The sequence below is a fragment of the Coregonus clupeaformis genome, chromosome 10 (assembly GCF_020615455.1).
Source record: "Coregonus clupeaformis isolate EN_2021a chromosome 10, ASM2061545v1, whole genome shotgun sequence".
Lineage (NCBI taxonomy): Eukaryota > Metazoa > Chordata > Actinopteri > Salmoniformes > Salmonidae > Coregonus > Coregonus clupeaformis.
Genome location: NC_059201.1, coordinates 52761519 through 52782905, shown reverse-complemented (window position 1 = coordinate 52782905; position 21387 = coordinate 52761519). Strand labels below are relative to the sequence as shown.

General features: G+C 40.9%; 1 protein-coding gene across 1 annotated transcript; it reads left to right on the top strand.

Moving 5' to 3' along the window:
• Positions 1 to 22: 22 nt before the first annotated feature.
• On the top strand, positions 23 to 20090 carry LOC121575523 (ellis-van Creveld syndrome protein-like). The gene is made up of 20 exons (XM_041888678.2): positions 23 to 468; positions 897 to 1010; positions 1396 to 1482; positions 2020 to 2243; positions 2407 to 2491; positions 2743 to 2841; positions 2963 to 3100; positions 3342 to 3503; positions 3855 to 4071; positions 5809 to 5957; positions 6182 to 6280; positions 12887 to 13099; positions 13431 to 13540; positions 13960 to 14173; positions 16180 to 16395; positions 16797 to 16932; positions 17250 to 17352; positions 17722 to 17848; positions 18151 to 18241; positions 19923 to 20090. Exons 1-20 carry the CDS (start codon positions 289 to 291, stop codon positions 20018 to 20020), a joined length of 2862 nt encoding a protein of 953 aa, XP_041744612.2. The 5' UTR covers positions 23 to 288; the 3' UTR covers positions 20021 to 20090.
• The last annotated feature ends 1297 nt before the right edge of the window (positions 20091 to 21387 follow it).

Below are 21387 nucleotides of genomic sequence, written 5' to 3'. Positions count from 1 at the left end.
TCAATACTCCATCTGTAAAACATCGAATCTAACTGCTACAAAAAAAAGTGTTTTGTTAGTTACGGTGTCATACCTCAAGTAATTACTTTTCCTACCATACATTAATTTTTTTAAAGTAACTTTTGGGGTTGTTTTCTGTAGATCAATGGTTTGCGGTCTTTGTCCATGACCAGTCTGAGTTGTTGTCCTGATTCTTTCTTTCAGACGTAGCCTAAAATAGTTTTTTTTTAATGAAGAAATGCGCATTTTTCGTCTATTTTCTTCCTTTGCACCCGGGAATTATCCAAAATGAACGACCACGACACGATTACTGAATGCTCAAATGATGTCTTTGTTCACTTTGCAGAATCTCTGCACATATTTACAGGATTATTGACAGTTGCCACTGTATGCGGGGTTTTTTCTGGAATAATAGCTGCAGCCCTTCTGTATGTGTTTTGCCTGAAGCCTATGCTTCTAACTCGACAAGTAAGTTTGTAAAGGTGTTTATTATAGGTTTGTATTAGTTTGTGTTATAACTCGTTGGTTGGATAGCCAAATAGCCTAGCCTACTGCATGACTGCATTGGCAATAATTTTACATTTTAGTAGACGCTCTTATCCAGAGCGATTTACAGTTAGTGAGTGCATACATTTTCATACTGGCCCCCCGTGGGAATCGAACCGACAACCCTGGCGTTGCAAACGCCATGCTCTACCAACTGAGCTACACGGGACTATAATAACAGCAATAATCAATAACACTGCAGTCATAAGCTCACTATTTGGCAAGCATCAGCATAACATTAACACTATTTATAACTGTTTAATAACTGAAGTCTGTAGTCCTTTTGAATAAACCCAGTTCAAAATGATCCCATTCAAAAGGACTAGCTGTCTTCCATTCCTTTCCACCAGGGCTATGATGCCAGAAGACTGTTTGAGGGAGACGACCAGGATAGGGAGAACAACCAAAGTGACTGTGTCAGCAACAGCAAGAAGGGTGTCCAAAGTGCCACTACCAATGAAAAAGTAAATATTATGTATTTTAGTTATAGATATGGAATATTTGAGCACTATAAATATGCTTTAGTGTGATAGATATATTGCAAGGTAGATACACTTCGAAAAAATAGTTCCAAAAGTGTTCTTCGGCTGTCCCCAAGTATAACCCTTTTTGGTTCCAGTTAGAACTCTTTTGGGTTCCATGTAGAACCCTCTGGGGAAAGGGTTCTACCAGGAACCAAAAAGGGTTATCATATGGGGACAGCCGAATAACTCTTTTAGGTTCTAGATAGCACCTTTTTTCTAAGAGTGTACAGTATGTGTAAAGAAAAGCTGAGTTGGCTTTCATTAACATTCACCCAACTTCATTAACATTTTCCCTAAAAATTCACTGTGTTTATTCATTTACCAGGAAAAGAAGCAGCCACCCGTGAACAGCGATGTGGCTGCTTTTGCATCACGGGCAAAGGTGGTGTACCCCATCAACCAGAAATACAGAGTAAGATCATCTATCTGTTTATATTACAGCCTTCATACCACATGTAACCAAATCTATCCAAATTGGAACACTAATTGCAATGTAATTGTGCCTTTATTCTGAGAGGATGGGATAGGGTTAAAGGGATAGTAAAGCACAAATACATATTTAGATATTTGTTCTGTACCCTTTAAAAGCAGTCTATGGCTGAACTATCCCTTTAAAGATCGAATCTGCATTAACAGTGCCACTGTTCGCACCAAAGCCTTTGTTATTGTGTTTGTTTTATTGACGAAACAGAGGTGAGCGTCCAGCAGTGTGTTAAAAAAAATGTGCACTACATATTCTGCAGATATATCGTGCATGCAATGATGTCCAAGGGGGAAAAAAAACATGTTTGTTGTTTGCAGTAACATCTTTGTTGTAATACCCCAAATGGACGTGGCAGTTTCACCATTAAGGACTCCAGCTTTAAAGACCACATTTTAGGTATAGAAACATCTAGCAAACTTTGACTTTGAGGTGAACTGTCCCTTTAACGTTACATCCCAACGTCAGCCCTTAGCGGATGGAGCCTCCAACCCCTCACTGCATGAGCACTCCAAGCTGCCTGTCCTCCCCAATGGAGAGTCCTCGTCGGGCTCCAGCGGGGATTCACTGAGCCAGGACCAGGACAACGACGACAGCAGCCAGTACATCTCCTCCTCACTGGTCCCCAAGAGTATGCAGAACGAGAGCTTCACCAGGGTGGCCCTCTACCCCCACACACTCTCTCAAACAGGGTGAGCTGATGGGGAACATATATTTCAGTTAATTAAAGTGCTTGCTTCACCAGGAACACTACTATTATTTGGCAGTGTATGAGGATGTCATATTGCTGAGTCTCCCTTTACCGTTCTGTACTGTAAATGCTTATTTTCTAATGTAATTTTGTTACCACTGTAGTTTTGAGGGCAGGATCAGCCTGTACTGTCTGGCCCTGCAGGACGTGCAGATACACTGTTCACAGGTCCTGGAAGAGAAATGTGTGGTGGGTGACCTCTTTCTTTCATCACACAGTAGCAAACAATTAGGTAACACTTTCTATGAGCCAATTAATGCATTATGAATGCACTTATAGTGCCTATTATCTCCTTATATTGCATTATAAGACTTGTTTTTAAGTGCATTTCTATTGATAATATGACAACAGTACTAGTTTGCTAAAATGTTGTGTAAAATGTTGGTGGGTTCAAATCTCAAGAAGATATCTCCCTTACCTCTCCCATTTCCTTGTTGTAGCTCTTTCTCCAAATTCTCAGAATTATACTCAGTGGTCGTTTTCCCAAGGATAAAAAGGATTCAGGTTTTTACACCAATGTTCTTCTCCTGCAAGAAAAGGTACAATCTTAATCCAAATCCTAGCATGAGATGTGCATGCGTAACATGATTTCTCACAAACCTGCTTTTAAATTCTGAAGTAAGGATTCCGATCTTTATTGATTTTCTCATCTCTTTGTAGGAACTGGGTTTATTAAAGAAAGAACTGTCAGCCAGCCTGTTTGCCTGTGAAAGAAACAAAGATTTAAGTTCAGATCCTTGTACCCTGGAGGAGATCGAAAGAACTCAGAAAGATCTACTGGAGCAGGCGCTTCAAATGGTAACCAAGTCAACTAGATCAAAGCACGACCAAATCTTTGAACCGCATAGTGTGTAATTCACATTATACCAATTGAACCACCAACATGGAACCACATTGTCTGCTCTAGCAAAGTAAAATATTATTTCACTGACAATGCAATTGCCAGTTTGATGACAAAAATCTTGGAAGTTTATGGAGGAACATTTTCTTTAAAAACTTGAAGTTTGTGGGCAAACTTTATGTATGTCTATCTCCACAGACCAAGGGCTTTAGCAAGCAGGTGGAGGCCTTCTGCCAGAGCCTCCTGGGCAGGTCCAGTGTTCTCCCCAGAGAAGAGGCCCAGGATGTCATCCACACCCTTATCCACTGTCTCCTATTGGTTGAAAACCAGCTAACTGAGACTCAGGCCGCAGACATGAAGGTGAGATATAAGAACAATAAACATTTAAAGATACAGGCCATAGAAGTTGTTTTTGACATAAAAGTAAGGCTTTTTCAGAACTTCTGCATTTGCACCGAAAGCTTTGTACCTTTAATGAGTTTGCATGCATGGCCACTGTTCTACATGGATGCATTACATGTAAATAAAAAAAATAAAAAAAATAAACCTACAACAACAACACAGAAAATACATAAAAATGTAACACACATAAAACAATTATAGTAGGAATTATTGTCATACTTCTTACACCTATCTAGTCTTCATGGCCTATAGGGTCTATTTATTGATGAGGGCCTGCATCCATCTCTCTTTCCCCTGGCTCTCTCCCAGAGGACCCAGGAGAAGCTGTTGTGGTGGGAGGAACTGAGGGGTGTGCTGCAGGCCAAGCCGGCCCTGCTCCGGCAGGAGGCGTCCCTCAGACAGGACCTGGTGGCCCGAAGCCTGGAGCAGCTGACCAGTGACGGCCACCTGACCTTCGCCACCATGGAGAAGACCCTGGCCGAGCTGCAGGCAGCCCTGACCGAGGGGCTGCAGCACTGCAGCGAAGGTGAGTGATGCTGCAGACGCACATGCATGCACGCACGAGCATGGACATACACAGATGCATGCCCACACACATGCACCCATGCACCTACGCACACACACACACCACCTACATTCTTTGATAATCTATAAGTAGTGTTCCCTTATATTCATAAATCGTTACCGCCACTTAATAAAATATAATACAAAATAAATCATATTTATATAATTTTTTGTAAAACGTTTTCAGTATAAACTTAAATGACTAAAACCAGATATAAAGTATGTAGAAAAGATAACGGAGTTATATATTTTTAAATAAGATCATCTTTGAGAACTAACAATCACCAAAATAAAAACTAGACAGTCAGGGAGAATCTAAAGTTTCAAATATGTCATGGAATGGGGCCCCCATTGATTTTGTTATAATATTTGAGTCACCCAGATAGCATAAGAACACGACATAAGCTAGTTGCAAAATGTGTAGAATTGAAGGGAATTAGCTTTAAAACTGCACATTTTCTCTCAGCCCCATGGCAAAATGTGTAGAATTGCAGGAAACTAGATTTAAACTGTAACATTTTCTCTACGCCCCAAGTCAAAATGTGTAGAATTGCAGGAAGTTTGCTTTAAAACAGCAAAATGTTGTCTCTGCGGCCAATACGAGGGCCAGAGATCGCGCCATTGGCCTGACATACATTATTGTTGCCGCGCGCCACCAAAGTAGCCAACCGTTGAAGCGAAGAATCTGGTGTGTGTTCAACAAAAGAGTGACCTCAATGAATTCAATATCAGGTAAAAACATAGACATTAGGAGTGAGTTCTTAAATTTGCCCCCAGTCCGTTCTGGGACGTTCTTAAATTAAGAGCATTGTAAGAGCATTCAGAGCGTTTCTCTTTCGGGGCGAGGAGTAGGGTTGATCCAAGCTTTCTGACCTCACAACAACAGTCAAGCTAACTAGCTAATGTTGGTTAGCTTGCTAGCTACTTCCAGACACAAATGAGAGAACACCTCACTCTGACCATTTTACTAACAGAGCTGGTTATACTGTTTTCATGTTATCTAGAGGGTTAATGACTGGACTGGCAACAATTAAATTTAGTTTTTTATCCGATGTTTACTGACACCTGTCATAACAACCGGGTGCTAGGTCTCAAACCAGAGTGCTCTGATATCGGAGTAGATTGCCAGGGTGAATTTACAAATGCAACCTAGATTAACGTTCTAATTTATGTGAAATCATTACCCAGAGGGCAAAATTTGGCACATGACGTCTTTGTAACCAGTTGTGCCCACTGGGCAGTTGTGTAATTCTCTAGTACCCTACTGAACTTCCCTCCTGAGGAATATGGTGGTAATCTTTCAGTATTATGTGGCCTAGTTCCTCATCTTAAATTAACTGGCTTCTTAAAATGTTCAGTGCCCCTTCTCCATTGCTAAAAAGAGTGTCAATCAAACAAATGAATAGTGATTATTCTTTGAGTGCACTGTTATAACCAATGCAAACCACACTGTAGTGACAATAAAATATAATTGTATGGTTATACCATTTTGATATAAGTATATTGTGTAGTAATGTAGTTTACTACACAACTCTAAATGATATGTGCGGAATGATACACAGAATAATGAAGTGAATTGTGTTAAAAGGAAACTGGTCAAATTATGTGCCAAATCAGCAACTTAGTGTAGTAACATTGTAATTTACATATAATGATGTCAATAAATCAAAACTACATGTAATGACATTTTTTTATACAGAATGCAGGCTAAAGACCAAGGAGCTTGTGTATGAAAAGTGCAAGAAGATCGACTCCAAGAAGAAGAAACTCCTGAGGACTCACGCAAAGGAGAGAAGCCGTGTCCTGGATTCTGCACAGACGCACAGCGACCTACAGGAATTTGTAAAGGTCATTATCTCTCTTTTAGTTCCTTGTCATGTGTCCAGTGCCACAACAATAGTAGTAGTAACGGTACTGCTAAACTACTTCTCTATTCACTCACTTCACTATAAAGTCTACTTCGGATAAGTACAAACTCTGTGGATTATTGTTTTCGAGTTCCATTACATTACATTGTTAATTGCTCCTTGTAACTGTATGCTCCGGTTTAACAGTTCAATTCTCTTCTCCAGGTGTACCAGGAGCTGCTTCTGAAACAGAGGAAGCAGAGCAGTGACTTGGAACTGCAGCAGGATGGGAGAGTGGCAGAGGCAGTGTGTGATCTTTGGAGGGTAGGTCGTAATAACGGCATTTCACCAAAAACTTTATGGACCAAATAATGATGATCCACACTTCTTTGACAATATATATAATACAGTATCAACCCTGCAAGCAATACAATACTCTATTATTATGGTGGGAGATTATAATACTGTATTAAATCACACTACAAGCTATCACCCTCATGCTCTTGAGGAAATCGTGAATGTCATGGATACATTAGAACTAGTAGATATATGGAGGCTTAAATATCCTGACCTAGTGAGATATACATGGCGAAGACTCAATCAAGCTAGTCGTCTTGACTTCTTTCTTATGTCATTGTCGTTGGCACCAAAAGTTTAAAAAGTGTTGATAGGGGACAGAATGCGGTCAGAACATCATATAATTGGCATATACATTACTCTTACTGAATTTCCACGTGGGCGAGGACATTGGAAATGTAATCAAAGCCTATTAGATGTTAACTTGTTTTTAACTAGGACAGAGGAATTTATAACTGATTTCTTCCAACATAACATAGGTACAGCAAATCCCCTTATTGTATGGGACACTTTTAAATGTGCCTTTAGAGGCCATGCAATTCAGTACTCATCTCGAAAAAACAAAAGCAATTTAGGTCAAAAGAGTCCATACCAACAAAGGAAATAGAAGGTCTAACAGAACAGATAGATAGCAATAAAAACTGTAACATAGAGGCTCAGAGGAAAAACAAAAAGGAATGGAGAAACTTATTCAAGAAAGATCAAGTGTAATATATTATAACAAATAAATAGAATGGAATATGGGAAAAATGCACCAAATTATTTTTTTATCTTCAACATAGAAATGCTATCAAAAATTATTTACTGAAACTAGTTACAAATGACGGAGTCAACCATGATTCACCAAATTATATTTTGAAGGAGGAAGCGAAGTACTTTAAGGATATGTTTTCGTTTCAGTCGCTTCCATCTCCTCTAACTGAAGCTAATTGTAGAGATTTTTTTTCTATTGATAATGTAAAATTAACAGCCATACAAAAAGACTAATGTGAAGGTGAAATTACAGAGGAGGAACTTCTGGATGCAATAAAAAACTTTAAGTCCAGGAAAACTCCAGGGTTGGATGTCATACCAATCGAGGTATACCAAACCTTTTTTGAAATACTCAGAGAACTGTTATTAGCATGTTTTAACCACTCCTATGTAAATGGTAGATTATCAGACACTCAAGAAGAAGGTCTGATTTCATTATTACTGAAACAGGATACAAGTGGAAAATATAAAGATCCAGTCCATTTAAAAATTGGAGGCCCTTTACACTTCAGTGTTATGATGCAAAAACTTTTGCAAAATGTGTAGTGCATAGAATTAAAAAGGTATTGTCTGACATTATTCATTCTAATCAGACAGGTTTTTTACATGGACGATACATTGGAGATAATATAAGGCAAGTACTGGAAACAATAGAACACTATGAAAAATCTGGGAAACTAGGCCTGCTATTCATAGCAGACTTTGAAAAGGTATTTGATAAAGTACGACTGGAGTTTATATATAAATGCCTGGAGCGTTTCAATTTTGGAGAATCTCTTATAAAATGGGTTAAAATCATGTATAGTAACCCTAGGTGTAAAATAGTAAATAATGGCTATTTCTCTGAAAGTTTTAAACCGTCAAGAGGAGTGAAACAAGGTTGTCCACTATCGGCATATCTATTTATTATGGCCATCGAAATGTTTGCTATTAAAATCAGATCCAACAATAATATCAAGGGATTAGAAATCCAGGGCTTAAAAACAAAGGTGTCATTGTACGCTGATGATTTATGTTCTTTTAAATCCACAACTTGAATCCCTCCACAGCCTCATAGAGGATCTAGATACATTTCTAACCTCTCTGGATTACAACCAAATTACAGTGAGGGAAAAAAGTATTTGATCCCCTGTTGATTTTGTAAGTTTACCCACTGACAAAGAAATGGTCAGTCTATAATTTTAATGGTAGGTTTATTTGAACAGTGAGAGACAGAATGACAACAAAGAAATCCAGAAAAACGCATGTCAAAAATGTTATAAATTGATTTGCTTTTTAATGAGGGAAATAAGTATTTGACCCCCTCTCAATCAGAAAGATTTCTGGCTCCCAGGTGTCTTTTATACAGGTAACGAGCTGAGATTAGGAGCACACTCTTAAAGGGAGTGCTCCTAATCTCAGCTTGTTACCTGTATAAAATACACCTGTCCACAGAAGCAATCAATCAATCAATCAGATTCCAAACTCTCCACCATGGCCAAGACCAAAGAGCTCTCCAAGGATGTCAGGGACAAGATTGTAGACCTACACAAGGCTGGAATGAGCTACAAGACCATCGCTAAGCAGCTTGGTGAGAAGGTGACAACAGTTGGTGCGATTATTCGCAAATGGAAGTAACATAAAAGAACTGTCAATCTCCCTCGGCCTGGGACCCATGCAAGATCTCACCTCGTGGAGTTGCAATGATCATGAGAATGGTGAGGAATAAGCCCAGAACTACACGGGAGGATCTTGTCAATGATCGCAAGGCAGCTGGGACCATAGTCACCAAGAAAACAATTGGTAACACACTATGCCGTGAAGGACTGAAATCCTGCAGCGCCCGCAAGGTCCCCCTGCTCAAGAAAGCACATATACATGCCTGTCTGAAGTTTCCAATGAACATCTGAATGATTCAGAGGAGAACTGGGTGAAAGTGTTGTGGTCAGATGAGACCAAAATGGAGCTCTTTGGCATCAACTCAACTCGCCGTGTTTGGAGGAGGAGGAATGCTGCCTATGACCCCAAGAACACCATCCCCACCGTCAAACATGGAGGTGGAAACATTATGCTTTGGGGGTGTTTTTCTGCTAAGGGGACAGGACAACTTCACAGCATCAAAGGGACTATGGATGGGGCCATGTACCGTCAAATCTTGAGTGAGAACCTCCTTCCCTCAGCCAGGGCATTGAAAATGGGTCGTGGATGGGTATTACAGCATGACAATGACCCAAAACACACGGCCAAGGCAACAAAGGAGTGGCTCAAGAAGAAGCACATTAAGGTCCTGGAGTCTCCAGACCTTAATCCCATTGAAAATCTGTGGAGGGAGCTGAAGGTTCGAGTTGCCAAACATCAGCCTCGAAACCTTAATGACTTGGAGAAGATCTGCAAAGAGGAGTGGGACAAAATCCCTCTTGAGATGTGTTCAAGCCTGGTGGCTAACTACAAGAAACGTCTGACCTCTGTGATTGCCAACAAGGGTTTTGCCACCAAGTACTAAGTCATGTTTTGCAGAGGGGTCAAATACTTATTTCCCTAATTAAAATGCAAATCAATTTATAACATTTTTGACATGCGTTTTCTGGATTTTTTTTGTTGTTATTCTGTCTCTCACTGTTCAAATAAACCTACCATTAACATTATAGACTGATCATTTCTTTGTCAGTGGGCAAACGTAAAAAATCAGCAGGGGATCAAATACTTTTTTCCCTCACTGTATGATAAATGTACTACAGTATATTACGTATTGGATCACTAAAAAATACAATTTTTACATTACCATGTAGTTTACCAATAAAATGGTCTGATGGTGATGTGGATATACTTGGAATACATATCCCAAATGAAATAAATGATCTCACTCCAATACATTTTAATAGAAAGTTAGCAAAAATAGATAAGATCTTGCTACCATGGAAAGGTAAATACCTGTCAATTTGTGGAAAAATCACCCTGATGAACTCTTTAGTATTATCCCAGTTTACCTATTTGCTTATGGTCTTGCCTACGCCTAGCGAACACTTTTTTAAATTATATGAGAAAAAAAATATTCCATTTTATTTGGAACGGCAAGCCAGACAAAATTAAACAGGCCTATTTATATAATGAATATGAATTCGGAGGACAGAAATGATTAAATATTAAAGCATTAGACCTGTCACTAAAAGCTTCAGTCATACAAAAGTTATACTGACCTTCTAGGCAGAGTTACAAAGAAAAAGTCCAGTGTCTGTGTTCTTTTGGCCATCTTAATCTTTTGTTTTTATTGGCCAGTCTGAGATATGGCTTTTTCTTAGCAACTCTGCCTAGGTCAGCATCCCGGAGTCACCTCTTCACTGTTGATGTTGAGACTGGTGTTTTGCGGGTACTATTTAATGAAGCTGCCAGTTGAGGACCTGTGAGGCATCTGTTTCTCAAACTAGACACTCTAATGTATTTGTCCACTTGCTCAGTTGTGCACCGGGGCCTCCCACTACTCTTTCTATTCTGGTTAGAGCCATTTTGCGCTGTTCTGTGAAGGGAGTAGTACACAGCGTTGTACGAGATCTTCAGTTTCTTGGCAATTTCTCGCATGGAATGGCCATCATTTCTCAGGACAAGAATAGACTGACGAGTTTCAGAAGAAAGTTATTTGTTTCTGGCCATTTTGAGCCTGTAATCGAACCCACAATTACTGATGCTCCAGATACTCAACTAGTCTCAAGAAGGCCAGTTTTATTGCTTCTTTAATCAGCTCAACAGTTTTCAGCTACGCTAACATAATTGCAAAAGGGTTTTCTCATGATCAATTAGCCTTTTGAAATTATAAACTTGGATTAGCAAACACAACATGCCATTGGAACACAGGACTGATGGTTGCTGATAATGGGCCTTTGTACGCCTATGTAGATATTCCATAAAAAATCAGCCGTTTCCAGCTACAATAGCCATTTACAACATTAACAATGTCTACACTGTATTTCTGATCAATTTGATGTTATCAAATTGCTTTTCTTTCGAAAACAAGGACATTTCTAAGTGACCCCAAACTTTTGAACGGTAGTGTATACAGTGGGGAGAACAAGTATTTGATACACTGCCGATTTTGCAGGTTTTCCTACTTACAAAGCATGTAGAGGTCTGTAATTTTTATCATAGGTACACTTCAACTGTGAGAGACGGAATCTAAAACAAAAATCCAGAAAATCACATTGTATGATTTTTAAATAATTAATTTGCTTTTTATTGCATGACATAAGTATTTGATACATCAGAAAAGCAGAACTTAATATTTGGTACAGAAACCTTTGTTTGCAATTACAGAGATCATACGTTTCCTGTAGGTCTTGACCAGATTTGCACACACTGCAGCAGGGATTTTGGCCCACTCCTCCATACAGACCTTCTCCAGATCCTTCAGGTTTCGGGGCTGTCGCTGGGCAATACGGACTTTCAGCTCCCTCCAAAGATGTTCTATTGGGTTCAGGTCTGGAGACTGGCTAGGCCACTCCAGGACCTTGAGATGCTTCTTACGAAGCCACTCCTTAGTTGCCCTGGCTGTGTGTTTCGGGACGTTGTCATGCAGGAAGACCCAGCCACGACCCATCTTCAATGCTCTTACTGAGGGAAGGAGGTTGTTGGCCAAGATCTCGCGATACAAGGCCCCATCCATCCTCCCCTCAATACGGTGCATTCGTCCTGTCCCCTTTGCAGAAAAGCATCCCCAAAGAATGATGTTTCCACCTCCATGCTTCACGGTTGGGATGGTGTTCTTGGGGTTGTACTCATCCTTCTTCTTCCTCCAAACACAGCGAGTTGAGTTTAGACCAAAAAGCTATATTTTTGTCTCATTAGACCACATGACCTTCTCCCATTCCTCCTCTGGATCATCCAGATGGTCATTGGCAAACTTCAGACGGGCCTGGACATGCGCTGGCTTGAGCAGGGGGACCTTGCGTGCACTGCAGGATTTTAATCCATGACGGCGTAGTGTGTTACTAATGGTTTTCTTTGAGACTGTGGTCCCAGCTCTCTTCAGGTCATTGACCAGGTCCTGCCGTGTAGTTCTGGGCTGATCCTTCACCTTCCTCATGATCATTGATGCCCCACGAGGTGAGATCTTGCATGGAGCCCCAGACCGAGGGTGATTGACCATAATCTTGAACTTCTTCCATTTTCTAGTAATTGCGCCAACAGTTGTTGCCTTCTCACCAAGCTGCTTGCCTATTGTCCTGTAGCCCATCCCAGCCTTGTGCAGGTCTACAATTTTATCCCTGATGTCCTTACACAGCTCTCTGGTCTTGGCCATTGTGGAGAGGTTGGAGTCTGTTTGATTGAGTGTGTGGACAGGTGTCTTTTATACAGGTAACGAGTTCAAACAGGTGCAGTTAATACAGGTAATGAGTGGAGAACAGGAGGGCTTCTTAAAGAAAAACTAACAGGTCTGTGAGAGCCGGAATTCTTACTGGTTGGTAGGTGATCAAATACTTATGTCATGCAATAAAATGCAAATTAATTACTTAAAAATCATACAATATGATTTTCTGGATTTTTTCTGAGTTTCTCACAGTAGAAGTGTACCTCTGATAAAAATTACAGACCTCTACATGCTTTGTAAGTAGGAAAACCTGCAAAATCAGCAGTGTATCAAATACTTGTTCTCCCCACTGTATATATATTTGCAAGAAAAAAACATATGGGGGATTGGAAGTGATGCAGACAATTACATTGATGGAAGTTACAATCTATCTGCAATATTAAAGCTGATATACCCCCTAAAGAAAAAAAATAATAATAATCTGTGTAGTGCTAATTCAACTTATTTCTAATGGAAAATAACCCATGCTTTTGTATCTCCAGAGGCATCATGCCACCTGGTCCAAGAAGCTGGGAGAGCTGGCCAAAGACATCTTCCTATCTGCTCTCCCTGCTCAGCCCCAGTTGTCCACAGACCAAGGCCAGAGGCTATGGCTGGATCTAGATGGTGACCTGGTTGCACTGCTGCAGCAGGCAGAGTCCAATACCAAACGGCAACTGGAGGGTGTACATGCTCAATTGGAGCAAGATGGACAGGTACTGCTGGACCCAGAAATGTAATGAATAGAGCTGACTCGATTCCCTATTCTACATGACAGACATCATATCTGTTCTACTCAATGCATCTCTATCTGGACCTTATGTAACGTTGCACTCTTCTGGACAGGCGCCAGGTTACACTCCTGGGTCATATTCGTTAGGCACTAAATGGAAGAAAACTTAATGAAATGGGGAGGTACTACTACTAGATCTGGTCCAGTTACAACAGCTTGTTTTTGCTTTCCGTTTTAAAATGTTTTGCTATTGTGTGCCCTAATGAATATGCCCGTTTTTAATATTGTATTTCTGTATGTTTGTCTCGCTCTAGGTATGGTGTGAAGAAGCAGCCCTGGTGCTGGCCTGCCTCAGACACCTAGGTGAACAGCAGCTGAAGATCCTTAGAGGCATGGTGGTCAGACAGAGCTATGTGCTTAACAGGTGAAGCAGGGGGACCTCTGGTGGGTGGAAATGCATTTAAAACAATTCAGTATTTAAATATGATCTGAAATCTATTTGATTTTCAATCGTAAACATTTTATACACTCTAGCACATCTGACAAGCAAAAGCATGGTTTAAAGTAGCAAAGTGGTTATCATGCCTGGTACTGGAAAAATAGAATGTGCAGGCTTTTGTTCCAGCCCAGAACTAACACACCTGACTCAACTGTGGTCCTCTGTAGCTCAGCTGGTAGAGCACGGCGCTTGTAACGCCAAGGTAGTGGGTTCGATTCCCGGGACCACCAATACACAAAAATGTATGCACGCATGACTGTAAGTCGCTTTGGATAAAAGCGTCTGCTAAATGGCATATTATTATTATTATTATCAACCAATGACCAATCCCTATTCTATCCCAGCCATGTGGGGATGTTGATTGAGAAGAAACAGCACCTCCTGCTGGTGGCGGTGCAGAGGCACTTTGTGGCCAGACACTTCTGTCTGAGGGTCTTGAAGGAGATGAGGTTGTCCAAGCTCAAGGTGCTGTCTCAGAGTGACTTCAGGGCCCTGCTGTCTCTAGAGGACCACACCCAGACCACAGTCAGACCAATGCTCCCCAAAGCCCAGCATCAGGTCCAGTCACACATTCACTAACATTACATTATAATACATTCTACAAAGTGAGAAGATGATGGCTTGTTTTGACTAGTGTTTCTCAATGCATTCCTGGAGAGGGATGCACATACAGTGGGGAAAAAAAGTATTTAGTCAGCCACCAATTGTGCAAGTTCTCCCACTTAAAAAGATGAGAGAGGCCTGTAATTTTCATCATAGGTACACGTCAACTATGACAGACAAATTGAGAAAAAAAATTCCAGAAAATCACATTGTAGGATTGTTAATGAATTTATTTGCAAATTATAGTGGAAAATAAGTATTTGGTCACCTACAAACAAGCAAGATTTCTGGCTCTCACAGACCTGTAACTTCTTCTTTAAGAGGCTCCTCTGTCCAACACTCGTTACCTGTATTAATGGCACCTGTTTGAACTTGTTATCAGTATAAAAGACACCTGTCCACAACCTCAAACAGTCACACTCCAAACTCCACTATGGCCAAGACCAAAGAGCTGTCAAAGGACACCAGAAACAAAATTGTAGACCTGCACCAGGCTGGGAAGACTGAATCTGCAATAGGTAAGCAGCTTGGTTTGAAGAAATCAACTGTGGGAGCAATTATTAGGAAATGGAAGACATACAAGACCACTGATAATCTCCCTCGATCTGGGGCTCCACGCAAGATCTCACCCCGTGGGGTCAAAATGATCACAAGAACGGTGAGCAAAAATCCCAGAACCACACGGGGGGACCTAGTGAATGACCTGCAGAGAGCTGGGACCAAAGTAACAAAGCCTACCATCAGTAACACACTACGCCGCAAGGGACTCAAATCCTGCAGTGCCAGACGTGTCCCCCCTGCTTAAGCCAGTACATGTCCAGGCCCGTCTGAAGTTTGCTAGAGTGCATTTGGATGATCCAGAAGAGGATTGGGAGAATGTCATATGGTCAGATGAAACCAAAATAGAACTTTTTGGTAAAAACTCAACTCGTCGTGTTTGGAGGATAAAGAATGCTGAGTTGCATCCAAAGAACACCATACCTACTGTGAAGCATGGGGGTGGAAACATCATGCTTTGGGGCTGTTTTTCTGCAAAGGGACCAGGACGACTGATCTGTGTAAAGGAAAGAATGAATGGGGCCATGTATCGTGAGATTTTGAGTGAAAACCTCCTTCCATCAGCAAGGGCATTGAAGATGAAACGTGGCTGGGTCTTTCAGCATGACAATGATCCCAAACACACCGCCCGGGCAACGAAGGAGTGGCTTCGTAAGAAGCATTTCAAGGTCCTGGAGTGGCCTAGCCAGTCTCCAGATCTCAACCCCATAGAAAATCTTTGGAGGGAGTTGAAAGTCTGTGTTGCCCAGCGACAGCCCCAAAACATCACTGCTCTAGAGGAGATCTGCATGGAGGAATGGGCCAAAATACCAGCAACAGTGTGTGAAAACCTTGTGAAGACTTACAGAAAACGTTTGACCTGTGTCATTGCCAAAAAAAAGGATATATAACAAAGTATTGAGAAACTTTTGTTATTGACCAAATACTTATTTTCCACCATAATTCGCATATAAATTCATAAAAAATCCTACAATGTGATTTTCTGGATTTTTTCTTCTCATTTTGTCTGTCATAGTTGACGTGTACCTATGATGAAAATTACAGGCCTCTCTCATCTTTTTAAGTGGGAGAACTTGCACAATTGGTGGCTGACTAAATACTTTTTTTCCCCACTGTATTTGTTCCAGCCCAGTGCAAACACACCTGATTCAACTGATCAACTAATCACCAAACCCTTGATTAGTTGAATCAAGTGTGTTTGTGCAGGGCTAGAACAAAAAAGTGCACACTGTGATTCCCCCTATGAATGAATTGAGAAACTGCTTTAGAGGCATACAGTATAGAGACCCCTACCTGTCCTTCTTGCTCCATCTACAGCTCTTTTTTAGACTATCAATATGTCACTGTCACCTTGTCACTGTGGTCTGTCAATCACCTCCCTCTGTGTCTTGGACTCCCCACAGGAATCCAGTGCCAGTGTTGCCGAGAGGCACCTGGGTCCGGAGACGCAGCTGATTGGCCACAGCTTCCAGCAGGAGTTCCTGTCGGAGCTGGAGACCGGGGCGGAGCTCCTGCAGGCCAACGCCCAGCAGCTGGTGGGCCACGCCCTCAGCCAGAGCCTCTGGCAGCAGATGGACCAGGCCCCTCCCGCTAGGCCCCAGCCTGACCGCGGAAGGAAGGTACTAGAGCATCTGGCCTCACCCATGAACAACCTCTAGGCCCTACCCCCTAGGACAGACATGGGCAAACTAGGGCCCATGTGACAATTTTAGATTAAAGTTTTAAGTTAACGACTAAAACCAAGTATAAATGATGATGGACCTAGGCCAGTGGAGTCGGCTGAGGGGAGGACAGCTCATAGTAATGGCTGGAATGGAGTGAATGGAATGGTGTCAACCACATGAAAACCATGTTTGATACCATTCCATTGACTCCATTCCAGAGATTATTATGAGCCGTCCTCCCCTCAGCAGCCTCCACTGACCTAGGCCTATGTATTTTTTTTAAATAGCCCCCCCCCCCACTCCTTTTTTATCTATTTTCTATCTATTCTAATTGTTATTTCTTTGCGTATGAGTAGAGTCAGTTGACGGAGGTAGCGTCGGAGAGTGTGTACGTGACCCGGGATTCCCTCAGTGCTCTGGTCACCAGCTACTACTCTCAGATCCAGGACATCACCAAGGGCCTTCAGCAGCAACACCCTAACAGGGCCAAAGGTGAAATGAACAGGTGGACGTGCATACATAAGACATTTTGGTCTGTTAGGGCTCATTCTGTAGGAAAACTATAGATACTATGAATTTGTGAAGGGCCTTACAATCTGTTCACAGAAAAACTACACTAGAAAGTCCTTTCATTGGTTCTACCGGCAGAATCATGGGCTGTGTATGTGCAATGTTGCAATTCATTGGTGTATTGTTTTTTGCAGTGAGCTGTGTGCTAACTCAAACTTTCACATAATCTTCATTTGATTGAATTGGGGGCCTAAGTTAATGCAACTATCACTGTGTTGTTGTGTCTGTCCCCTCCCCAGAGGAGTGTGAACGACGAGAGAGCAGCTCTCAGATGAACAAGGCCCTGCTAAAGGAGCTGGCCAACTGGGGGAGGAAGCCCATGTCCACCGAGTTTCATCAGAGGTACTGTTTACTTTCTCTACTAACTAATTGACTGTTATTTATACTATAGATTTTATTCCCTGCCATTCTCTCCTATGACTTGGCATGGCAACTAATGAACACGGCATAAAGTTGTCTAAAGCTAATTCTGTATGTACAAACCTGGGTTCAAATTGAGCGTTTGATTGAGCCTGCCTGGAGTGCCAGATGGATGGGTTTTGCACTTTTGTGACTATTTCATTGGTTTTGTTGAGCCAGGCAGGCTCAATCAAGTGCTGCTAAAGTATGAAAGAAAACAAATACTATATGAACCCATGTCTAATATTGTAACAATATTATACAGAGAAGGGCTCACTCTTTTTCATTATACACTACCCACCATGCTAATAGGGTTGAACTGCAGAAGAAAAGGATGTTGGAACAGTATGAATTGGAGCAGGAGGTTGCATGTGAGACTCTGAGGAGAAGGAAGTTAGCCCAGGAACAAACCATGGAGCGAATCAAAGGACAGTTACAGGTAACAACCACCTTGTAAATGCTAAATCACAATGGTTAATCATTATGGTAATTTTGACGTGAACGCAAAGAATAGTTCCGTTTTAACTTCCATTAATCCATGGGTGAGTTGGCAAACATTTCTTTAGTCTTCTTATGTGTAAATAATATTACATAATCTGTTCAGCTAAAATAAGTACATACATGGATAATGTCTGTTGTTCATGATTTATATATTAAAGATTGTTTTAATAAATATTTTATCAAATTAAAATACAAGTTTTATTAATTTGGTATATTGTATTTCTGTGTTTGCTCCATCAGGAGGCAGAAGAGGCCTTCATAGCTAAACTGTCTGCCTTAGCTCGGATCCCACTATCCTGCAAAGAGCTCAACACTGAGGATGACATCATAGGTAAGGATTTTCAAGGGCTGCATCTGAAATGGCACACTAGCAGTATTAGTAGTAATAGTACTAGTGACCAGGGCTTTGAAATCACACCCTTTTCCCTGTATTATGCATCTGAAATGGCACACTAGCAGTATTAGTAGTAATAGTACTAGTGACCAGGGCTTTGAAATCACACCCTTTTCCCTGTATTATGCATCTGAAATGGCACACTAGCAGTATTAGTAGTAATAGTACTAGTGACCAGGGCTTTGAAATCACACCCTTTTCCCTGTATTATGCATCTGAAATGACACACTAGCAGTATTAGTAGTAATAGTACTAGTGACCAGGGCTTTGAAATCACACCCTTTTCCCTGTATTATGCATCTGAAATGGCACACTAGCAGTATTAGTAGTAATAGTACTAGTGACCAGGGCTTTGAAATCACACCATTTTCCCTGTATTATGCATCTGAAATGGCACACTAGCAGTATTAGTAGTAATAGTACTAGTGACCAGGGCTTTGAAATCACACCCTTTTCCCTGTATTATGCATCTGAAATGGCACACTAGCAGTATTAGTAGTAATAGTACTAGTGACCAGGGCTTTGAAATCACACCCTTTTCCCTGTATTATGCATCTGAAATGGCACACTAGCAGTATTAGTAGTAATAGTACTAGTGACCAGGGCTTTGAAATCACACCCTTTTCCCTGTATTATGCATCTGAAATGGCACACTAGCAGTATTAGTAGTAATAGTACTAGTGACCAGGGCTTTGAAATCACACCCTTTTCCCTGTATTATGCATCTGAAATGGCACACTAGCAGTATTAGTAGTAATAGTACTAGTGACCAGGGCTTTGAAATCACACCCTTTTCCCTGTATTATGCATCTGAAATGGCACACTAGCAGTATTAGTAGTAATAGTACTAGTGACCAGGGCTTTGAAATCACACCCTTTTCCCTGTATTATGCATCTGAAATGGCACACTAGCAGTATTAGTAGTAATAGTACTAGTGACCAGGGCTTTGAAATCACACCCTTTTCCCTGTATTATGCATCTGAAATGGCACACTAGCAGTATTAGTAGTAATAGTACTAGTGACCAGGGCTTTGAAATCACACCCTTTTCCCTGTATTATGCATCTGAAATGGCACACTAGCAGTATTAGTAGTAATAGTACTAGTGACCAGGGCTTTGAAATCACACCCTTTTCCCTGTATTATGCATCTGAAATGGCACACTAGCAGTATTAGTAGTAATATTACTAGTGACCAGGGCTTTGAAATCACACCCTTTTCCCTGTATTATGCATCTGAAATGGCACACTAGCAGTATTAGTAGTAATAGTACTAGTGACCAGGGCTTTGAAATCACACCCTTTTCCCTGTATTATGCATCTGAAATGGCACACTAGCAGTATTAGTAGTAATATTACTAGTGACCAGGGCTTTGAAACCACACCCTTTTCCCTGTATTATGCATTACTTTTGACCAGAGCCAAAGTAGTGCAATATATTGGGAATAGGGTACCATTTCGGACGCGTACTTGGTATACAGCACACTATATTTGCTACTGAAAATAGAAGCTATCACACAGTTTTCTTGTTTATTTTATGATTCTGGATATCCTACTGTAGTCTTCAAATAAGAGTGTTTGCGAATATGAATTGCATTATCAATGTCACATTTTTACAGGGGAGGAGAGTCCAACATTGAATCCAACATTGTGGAAGAGGCGAGAGAGGCGGGAGCGTGAAACTCTGCTCACCAATCCAACACTTTTATTTTCATGACAGGGAGTGTGCAAGTGTACACTTTAGGAGGCTAGATAATTGGAACACAACTATGTTTATTACCACCTGATGGGGGGGTTGTACTGGGCATTTTTGCTGTTTTCACATGTAATATAACCCTTTTTAATACACTTTATGTTAATTTCTAATATAGTTTATATATATATATATATAACAATCAAAATGATCTCTATATCATCTCCTATGTAATGCTACCATTTTGTGGTGAATGTAAATAAAACAGAAAAAAAAACTATATTACTTGATCTGTATCACTGCATGTAGTTAGATGATTTGCATTTGTGGAAATGGTTGATATCTTTATAGTGGTCTATGGGGTTAGTAAATATACTGAAATACACTTTTAAATGATTAACAATTTTTATTTATTTCACCTTTATTTAACCAGGTAAGCCAGTTGAGAACAAGTTCTCATCTACAACTGCGACCTGGCCAAGTTAAAGCCAAGCAGTGCGATAAAAACAACAACACAGAGTTACATATGGGGTAAAACAAAACATAGTCAAAAATACAACAGAAAATATATATACAGTGTGTGCAAATGTAGCAAGTTATGGAGGTAAGGCAATAAATAGGCTATAGTGCAAAATAATTACAATTAGTATTAACACTGGAATGATAGATGTTCAAGAGATGATGTGCAAATATAGATAGAGATACTGGGGTGCAAATGAGCAAAATAAATAACAATATGGGGATGAGGTAGTTGGGTGGGCTAATTTCAGATGGGCTGTGTACAGGTGCAGTGATCGGTAAGGTGCTCTGACAACTGATGCTTAAAGTTAGTGAGGGAGATAAGAGTCTCCAGCTTCAGAGATTTTTGCAATTCGTTCCAGTCATTGGCAGCAGAGAACTGGAAGGATTGGCGGCCAAAGGAGGTGTTGGCTTTGGGGATGACCAGTGAGATATACCTGCTGGAGCGCATACTACGGGTGGGTGTTGCTATGGTGACCAATGAGCTAAGATAAGGCGGGGATTTGCCTAGCAGTGATTTATAGATGGCCTGGAGCCAGTGGGTTTGGCGATGAATATGTAGTGAGGACCAGCCAACAAGAGTGTACAGGTCACAGTGGTGGGTAGTATATGGGGCTTTGGTGACAAAACGGATGGCACTGTGATAGACTACATCCAATTTGCTGAGTAGAGTGTTGGAGGCTATTTTGTAAATGACATCGCCGAAGTCAAGGATCAGTAGGATAGTCAGTTTTACGAGGGCATGTTTGGCAGCATGAGTGAAGGAGGCTTTGTTGCGAAATAGGAAGCTGATTCTAGATTTAACTTTGGATTGGAGATTCTTAATGTGAGTCTGGAAGGAGAGTTTACAGTCTAACCAGACACCTAGGTAT